The sequence below is a fragment of the Phycodurus eques genome, chromosome 21, assembly GCF_024500275.1.
Source record: "Phycodurus eques isolate BA_2022a chromosome 21, UOR_Pequ_1.1, whole genome shotgun sequence".
Classification (NCBI taxonomy): domain Eukaryota; kingdom Metazoa; phylum Chordata; class Actinopteri; order Syngnathiformes; family Syngnathidae; genus Phycodurus; species Phycodurus eques.
In genome coordinates this window covers 4,572,783-4,581,490 of record NC_084545.1, presented here as the reverse complement: position 1 = coordinate 4,581,490, position 8,708 = coordinate 4,572,783, and the positions used below count along the sequence as shown (strand labels likewise).

Below are 8,708 nucleotides of genomic sequence, written 5' to 3'. Positions count from 1 at the left end.
AACAGATGGACATTTCATATGCAAGTCAAACTGGGGGCAGCCAGAAAATTGATGTTGAGTAGAGAACTGACTATTGTGTTTGTCCTCACTGGGGTCATGGGTGCGCTAGCGTGCACTCCAGCGGTACACCTTGGACTGGTGTACCACAGCCAATCACAGGTTACATATAGGCCAACAAAAAAGAGGGGAAAATACTTTTTTTGTTGTTTTTGCACCATCCTACAAAAAATGACAACAAAACAATGGACTTTCCCTTATATTTTATTAACTATAATATACCTTTCTGACTACTACAAGGGTGAAAGAGGTGAAGTAAAAACATTTTGCAGTCATACACAATACCCAGAAGTGCCGGAACAACAACAAAAACTTAATTAGACGTGTTGATTTGATTGAAGAGTTTGTCCTTAATGACTTGAGACATCAGGCCGTGAATGGCTTCGATGGTCGTCTTGCAGCTAAAACGAAGCAAAAAGGGAAAACACAATTAGATTTTGGCACCATTGACAATCAATCAGGGCCTATTTCGCACTGAATTCCTGCCAAACTGAATAACACCCAGCCATTTATCCAACTTTGGCTTTACACACAGTATCCAACAACTACAACATTCATTTTGTTGACAGATGACTTTGAAAACTGCTTGTTTGTTGCTATTATAATGCTAACTATATGTAATTTAACACTAGTGGGCTAGCAATGAGCTAAAGCAAATATTTCCTGTTTTTAATAAATTAATGTGCAGACAAAACTGAGGAGGGATACATGTTTTTTTCATAGATTTGAGAGGATTATCAGATTTGAACATTTTAATAGGACTTTTATATTTTTTGGGTGGTATTAAAAGATTTGAATTTTAATAATATTTTTAATATAAATTTTTGACTTTCAATTATTTAGTTCCTTCAGATCTAAGTTTTTTCAAAATACATTTGTTAAAATAGGATTTTCAGATTTTTCTTAAAAGATTTTTGTTTTTTTTTCCAGATTCTGACTCTTACGTTTTCTTTAATTTTAACAGTCCATACCTGTCCCGGGTGGCTTTGGCCAGCTTGTCCTCGGACTTCCTGTCGTGCGTGTCCAGGCCCAGCATGAAGCTGCCCCGACCCAGCTGGGCTTCAGACTGCTCCAACTTCTCCGACAGGTCAAACACCTGACCCGTGGTGTAGTCTGAGTTCTGACACCCATACACACAGACACACACGCGCACACACACAAAGGCAAAAACACAACAAAACGTGCTGAATGAAGGCAGAGGGGAGTAACTGGAAACGTTTGCTTAAGGTGAGGCTAACGTTGTCAGTGGGGAGGCTCATTAAAGCACAACGGCTGACGCTGCTGTCACCATCTTGACGTGTAGTCAATTCGTTTTGGTGTGTAGCACGCTGTTTGGATAAGCCTGCTGACTATTGAGCCTCCTCACTCACTCAATCGGTGAGTCAGACAAGGCTGGGTTTGGAAATCATGGGATTACTCGTTACCGTGAGGAGACTGGAGGAGCTTAACGTGTTGACCCAGTATTTGTTCCAAAGGAGCTCCAGTAGCTTTCTGTCCAAGGATGACTTGAAATACGTTACTTCCATGGCATAATATCTATGGGGCAAGAAAATCCATGAACAAGAAAGTTTTGCCTTTATCCACTTACCACAGCGGATTCGAGACACAACACTTTCATTTTTGATAAAAATATGGCATTGACCATTGAAGAAGCGCAGCCATTTTATGCAGAACGCCGTCATTTTGTAGAGGTCTAAATATATTAACTCCACAACAAGCACATGTTTAGCAAATAGTGAACAATTCTTCTTTGTGTAAAAAAACCCAAAAACAAACAAACAACAAAAAACACGTCACTCACTGTTTACAGTGTACACCGAAGTCTTCGATCTTGTTCAGAGGGATAGTTTGATACTCTGAGGGGCCTTCGTCAGGAGGCTTGTAGCCCTGAAATGACACATTTGCAACAAATGCGAGTAAAAACCACACGTGTACAGACAAAAAAAGTGCTCCCCTCTACCTTGGGGTACGTCCTGAAGGCACCGAGGTTGACTTTGCCCGCCGAAATGGTCCGTGTGGGGTCGATCTGTAAATGGTGGCAAGATAGGGGAAACCAGGTGTTCTCAAACTGGGTGCCCGGATACAGAAAGTCAACACAACGCATTTAAATGCTAGGTATATGTGGTGTGTTTTGTGTGCGTGTATTTCAGAATTAACCAGTCACATTCAAATTTATGGGAATCAACTGCCACCATTTAAAGTACCTCTGATTAATCCCCCCCCCCCCCAAAAAAAGATGGTTTAGTAGGCTTTTCCTGACTTTTTCTTTCTAGCATAAGCCTGGAAGTTTTTTCTGTGTAAGATTAGGCTTATGTTTTACCACCAGCCCAGACCTAGGAAGACGACGGCAGATTGTTGTACTAAACAGCTAGTACTTGCCAGAAGCTCCTTCAATGTTGCTGTCAGCAACTTACAACTTTGTTTTCTCTTCAAAATATGTATAACGTAACTAATCAAAAAGAGAGCTCCTTGAAAAAAAATCTCTCTCCTGGGGTATAATGTTCGTGGTTATATGTCTGATTTAAAGTTCTTACCACCACGGCTACAAAAGGCTCCTGAAACTGCTGGTTAAGCATCTGAGTGCTGACGTCGATACCCGAGAGCCAGCAGCCGTAGCCCGGGTGACTGTGGTACCAACCGATGGCATTCTCCAGCCGGCCCACCTGACGTAAAGACACCGGGATCGCTAGCTTTATTATATACTCGCGGGACAATTTTTTAGGTACAATTCAATTGATGGTGACAGATTAAGTTTTTTTTTTTTTTTCTTAGATAAGCAATTTTTTTTATCAAACAGTACAGCAACACGTAGAAAGACAATATAACAATATTCCATCCTTTGTTTAAAAAAGACAAATATTAGCACAGTTTACTGAGTCACCTAGTTGTGAAACTCTTCTTCAATTATATATTACACTTCCCCCTGGTGGCAAAGGCACGCAAACCCAAGAAGGCACTACAAAGTGTCCATGGAAATATCGTGATGCACAAACAATTTAATTCTTTATAGACTATTTAATCGTGTTATAACTAGGGCTGCAAGTTGCAACTAACAATTACTTTAATAATCGATTAATCTGCCGAGTAAAAGCAGAGGTTCGTAAATTTTTGTCTTATTTTGATTAAACCTGAAGATAGTCAGCCGACTTTCATAGAGAACTACAAAAATTGGAGAGTAATTAATGAGAGGTTGAAATTCCACGGATTTGGACAATTTTAAGTTAAGGTCTCGAAACAATTACTCTATTATCAAAATAGATAATTTGATAATCAATTAATTGTTGATAAACTGTTGCACCTCTAGTTGCGACTACGTTTTTATAACGTACAACACTGTGGCTATTTCTTATGCTTATGTAATATATATATCCCAAACAGTTTTGTTGTTGTTTTTTGGCAGAGCTGGAACAGATTGACAGCATTTCCGTTCATTTCATTGGGGAAAGATTGTTTGAGATACAAATATTTTGAGCCAGGAGTGTGGTCATGGAACGAATTAAACTAGTAAGTCAAGGCACCACTGTATTAGTATAACCGTTGGGAGTTTTTTTAGGGTTGGTTGGGTGACCCTAGTCTGTCTGTTGACTAAACCAACCTGCTTGGCGTTCTCGATGTAGGCGGCCATGTACTCATAGGCGGCAGCCTGCGCGTTGACCCGTGTCTCTGTTCCCTCCACAGGCAGCGCGAAGCTGTCCATGATGATCATGCTCTCGCCGTCCACCTTGCCCAGCATGAGGCCCATCACCTCCAGGTTGCCACCAGAGCGGGCGTGCATCACCATCTTCAGCAGCGCCAGCGCAGAGATCTTTGAGTACTTGAAGTAGTGGTGGCTTTTACCAGGTACACACAAACGCAGCACGGGTCAATAGGAGATATGGTCGACCCTACTCGCCAATTTTACCGTACCTAACACTACACATCGTCATTCAGACCTTTCTCTGCATATTCTTGAGGAGTTTACCTCCCTCATTTCTGTGGTTTCAACACCACAAGGAGCCTTGATTTCAATGTTAGTTCCAGTTTTGTCTCCAATGTTAGCTTCTGAAGTTGACTTGCAATGTTGCCTTTAACATTAGTTTTAACGTTAGCTTAGCGCATCAGCTTTTAATATTAGCTTATTAGCATTAGAAATAAGGAAGACCATCATTGGATTCCGACATCAGGTTCAATATCAGCTTACAATGTTGTTGTCGCCAATGTTAGCTCCTTAAGTTAACTTCCGACTATATCTTCAATGTTAGCATCTAAAGTTAGCGTCCAACAGTACCTTCCAATGTTAGTTTTGACGTTACCGCATATTGCTTTCCAAAGTTAGCTTTATTCTCATTTATGAGGACTGGACTTCAACCCTTAAACTGCATAAGTTGGTACTGTACATGGTATAAACTCTACAGAATTTGAGACAACAAAATCAGCTTTTGCTTAACGGTTAGCATCCGTAATTAGCATTTTAGGAAGAAAAAACCCGCTACCATTCAGCTCACTCATACATCATGTTATATGTACATTACACATCTAATATTGTCTTAAAATTACTTACAGACGGTCCTCAGTTGTTTTGGGCAAAGTTTATCAGTGGCCCAACACTGCGTCCGTCTGCAATAAATGTCGGTGTGAAACATTGGTTCCGGAGGGTTCTTGATTTAGCAGACTTATTAGATTTTTGTTCCCACCCAACCCTAGTCCAATGTAAATTTCAACGTTACCACAAATTAGTTTAACTTCCAACGTTAGATTCCTAAGTCAGCTTCTAATGTTGCCTCTAACTGCAGCTTCAGAACATCGCTTCCAACAGTGGCTTTCAAACTTAGAAGGAGAAGGGCGTTTGGGCGCCATCTTGTGACCTTACACAAAAATGCGAATAGATGAGTTCGTGAATGATGAACCGCAGAATGGCGGGGGTGCACTGGACAACCTCAATGTCACTCAATCAATTCCGGTGATGTTGCCTTTTAAAGTGAGTTAGTTTTAAAAACACAAAAGACTTAATTCGTAACGCCAACTCACTCTTTTGTCCACGGCTTGGCGGCGAGGATCTCTTGTTGTTGCTTCTTGTCATATTTGTAAATTTCGTCGATGCTCTGAACCTCCTGCATGCTGTTGGTGAGCTCCCAGGTCTTCTGAGCAGTACTACTGCCCGCCATAGTGTTTCGGTCGAGGACGACGAATCGGTGTCAAATCATGGACATTAGGTAAAAACGCCTAAACTGTTGTCGTTTTGTCCAAATACGCTGATGCCGCGTCACGAGCTCTAACCTCAGGGCGCCATGACAGTCGAATGATACAAGAGCCGAGCAAGGGGGACGTTCGCCTTCACGTCGCGGTCATATATCACAGTTTTGTCAAGGTTTATGTCCTCGCGTTGTATATTTTGATATGTTTATATTAGATTAAATAATAAATAAATAAAATACCGACTCTCACATAGATTGCGGTTTAAATATCCGATTAATACAACCCAACAACACCCACTCAACAAAGTATAATGGTTCAGTGCAAGGCGGAAGTCAGAAAGAAGCAAAATAGGAGCTTTACTGCCATCTTGCGACGTCTGCATTGTTTTATTTTATTTTTTAGTTTTTACGATAGATTCACAAAAAAGTAACTACTGTACTCCACATTAACTACATTTTCTTATTTCCATTGGTGTATGAATGTGTGTGAGCGGTTGAATGTGAGGCTTTGTAAAGCACTTTGGGTACTGTGATGGTGTAAAGCGCTACATAAGATCAGTCCATTTCCCATTAACCAATGTAGTGTGTATTTTTTCTAGTTTTCATTTTAAAAATTCATCAAAGTGGAAGACAGCGACAAATTCACATGAATCAAGTTCAAAAAAACTTTATTGACCTAGAACCTGATTAGAATGCCAGAGGATGTGTCGTACACAAAGTTGTACTTTTTTTTTTTGCAACATAGAAAACTTTACATTGCTGCATCATATACATTTTTGTTTTCTACATCCATGAGCGGGAATGCGTCCCATTCACACGTAAAGCACAGCTAACATCATCGCTCATTTACCCCCCCCCCCTCTCTCTCTCTCTATACATGTTACTTTCTCCCAAAACCCAAGAAAAAAAAACAACAAATTAAATATATTATTTTCGATTTTTTTTGTACACACAGGAGTGAAAACTAAAGTCAAACATGAAAACAGACTAATAATGTCTTTTTTCAAGCTGCTAACATCGGGTTGCTCTCTCATGTTCCAGTTAAAAACCAAACAGTACCAACATATAAAATGGAATAATTTAATGAAGCCTTCACTTAACCGTGAGATGTTCGTCAAATCAGGGGCGGAGGGGTAAAAAGTAAAATCTCCAGTGCATTTCGAATGGAGGTCAAGTGCATCAACAAATAATAATATTAAAAAAATTAAAACAATCTAGTGTTATCAGATTATTACATCTGTACATTTGGATATGAACGTTAGCCGTGTGGAGAGAGGGGTCACATTTCATCATGGTTTTTGAATATGTCTTTGCAATCATTCAGATACATTAAATATACAGTAAGAAGCACATTTTTATTTGATTTATTTCTTTATTTTTAAATAAAGTCCGTCTGAGCAGCTCAGATCTATGGTGGCGGAGGCGGAAATCGCTACAAACCAGACTTGTTTTAGTTTTTCGTGCTGATAGTCAAAGTGGATGAAGGGCTGCAGGTAGGTGGCGTCACAGAGCTTCCTCTGCCTCCTCTGGGTTGGCGCGATGCTCCTGCAGGGCCGGTCGAGGTCGAGGTTGGGGCTCGGGCGCGATGCCGAACACCAGGCCGATTCGCAGGTAGAATTTCCTCAGGACGGCACGCAGCTCCGGGATGAGGTCCAACTGCATGATCTCGCACAGAAGCGGGTAGTACCGCGACGCGTGAGCCTTGAACTGCACAGGAGAGACAATAGCAGCCTCCTTTAGGCATATATTCTTTATCCTCTGCCAAGAATGACTGAGGACCAGAGGCCGTCTCTATGTACAGTGGTGCCTTGAGATACAACTGCCTTAATTTATGATTTTTTTGAGAGAACACACCCTTTGGTCGCTGATCTTCAGAACCTTCGTGAGGAAGAGGAGGAGGAGGTTGGTCCAGGCCTCCCTGTGGCTCTCCGAGTTCAATGCCAGGAAGTATGCCACCGCCTCGCCACACACGCTGACCACATAGAAAGGACAAAAAAACAAAAGTTGCGTGATTGCAATGTAAGAGTCACTCCAATTACTACATGATTCACTCTACTTACTATGTGATACAGCAATATACGAGTCACTTCAATTACGATGCGATTATATGATTCACTGCAGTTATGATGCAATACGATTCATTACAGTAATGACACGATTCACCCGACTAACAATTCAATACGATTCACACCAGTTACGATGCAATGCAATACGATTCTGTATAAATAATTCCCCGTATTTACAATGTGATAGAATGATTCACTTCAATTACGATGCGATACAATATGATTTACTCCACTTTCGATGGAGTACGACATAATTCACTCCATTACACTTAATTACATTTACGATGTTATACAATACACTGCAGTTGCTGACTTTTTACATCCTGTATTTCTTTCTGTGTACTCAAGGTGCATCTCCTTTCTTTTCATCGCTAGTGACATCGTCCGTGTCCTTACTCGAGCAGTCGTCTCTGGACCTCCTCCCAGGCGTCCCGTCGCGTATTGTCAGTATACATGCGGAAGAGGATGCGCAGGCCGCACGCCAGGCTGCCCGTCTCCTGCTTCAACAGGTTGGGCTTCGACTTGCCTTTAAACCCTGCAACACACGCATGAGCAGTCACACATACACACACATTCACTGATGTCAGCTGCGGCGCGGTGAGATTTACCTGCTTTCCACAACAGCGTCCTCTGCTCATTATTGGAGTTAAAGGCCTTAGCGAAGCGGTGCGACTCCATCAGGCAGTCCAGCAACTTGAAGAGCTGCTCCGACGTCAGGTAGCGGAACATGCCCTGGTCCGGCGGCTCCGCGGCCACGTCTGACGCGTTGGCCACGTCACGCTTCAGGAAAGATGTGACAAGGGCGGGATTATTATTAGGTTTACAATGGTAACTGAAATTTGGGCTCACAACACAAATGAGCCAAGTGACTCGTAAATTGATAATCTTGTAAATTGACGCACTCCTTAGTCAATGTACCACTGTATATGCTGCTATATGGTAGGGATCGGCGATAAATCTATTTTATCGATTAATTGGAGTTTGAGCCAGGCCATTTTTTATTTATTTTTTAGCAGCTTCTGTGCTTCAAAGCACGTCCATGCTGACGTGCATTGCTTCCACTAACAACATGGCTGCAGCAATTTTTTTTTAAGTGAATAGCGAATTTGTTCCCAGCTAAAAAAAATAAAAATAAAACAGAGAAGATGAGCAGAATTATTCAAATATTCACATTGTTTTTTGAATGACAAGAAATCAGAGCAGAGGAAGAAAATCATGGAGTCAACAACAGAGAAGCACTTCTGTCCACATTAGCTATATAAAAAAAAAAAAACATAAGTGATGGGGTTGAAATCGATTAAAATTAAAAATCGGATTTTTGTGAAAAAACATCGGAGATTTGATTTTATGGTCATGTGGTCCTGCCCTACCACATGGATGAAAATACAGTACTGGGGCGTACACAGGTGTG

The 8,708-nt window shown here is 41.2% G+C and overlaps 2 protein-coding genes across 7 annotated transcripts in view; both read right to left on the bottom strand.

Moving 5' to 3' along the window:
- Nucleotides 1-245: 245 nt before the first annotated feature.
- cops5 (COP9 signalosome subunit 5) lies at nucleotides 246-5,540 on the bottom strand. 2 transcript variants are annotated; one of them, XM_061666173.1, is made up of 8 exons: nucleotides 5,065-5,539; nucleotides 3,653-3,887; nucleotides 2,592-2,720; nucleotides 2,018-2,083; nucleotides 1,859-1,944; nucleotides 1,482-1,593; nucleotides 1,029-1,177; nucleotides 246-458 (listed from the first exon to the last, which is right to left on the bottom strand). In XM_061666173.1, the coding sequence occupies exons 1-8, from the start codon at nucleotides 5,199-5,201 to the stop codon at nucleotides 371-373; spliced, it is 1,002 nt and encodes a 333-aa protein (XP_061522157.1). In that variant the 5' UTR covers nucleotides 5,202-5,539; the 3' UTR covers nucleotides 246-370. The 2 variants fall into 2 exon arrangements, with proteins under 2 accessions (XP_061522157.1, XP_061522158.1); XM_061666174.1 differs by lacking the exon at nucleotides 2,592-2,720 and having other exon boundaries at nucleotides 5,065-5,540.
- A 342-nt stretch (nucleotides 5,541-5,882) lies between these two features.
- Nucleotides 5,883-8,708, bottom strand: part of arfgef1 (ADP-ribosylation factor guanine nucleotide-exchange factor 1 (brefeldin A-inhibited)) — a 36,390-nt gene continuing 33,564 nt past the window's right edge. For all 5 annotated transcript variants that reach the window (XM_061666024.1, XM_061666020.1, XM_061666022.1 and 2 more), the window contains 4 exons: nucleotides 7,906-8,077; nucleotides 7,694-7,832; nucleotides 7,086-7,203; nucleotides 5,883-6,938 (listed from right to left, as the gene is read on the bottom strand). In XM_061666024.1, coding sequence (XP_061522008.1) covers nucleotides 6,735-6,938; nucleotides 7,086-7,203; nucleotides 7,694-7,832; nucleotides 7,906-8,077 — 633 coding nt within the window. In that variant the 3' untranslated portion in view covers nucleotides 5,883-6,734. The remainder of the gene's footprint in view (nucleotides 6,939-7,085; nucleotides 7,204-7,693; nucleotides 7,833-7,905; nucleotides 8,078-8,708) is intronic.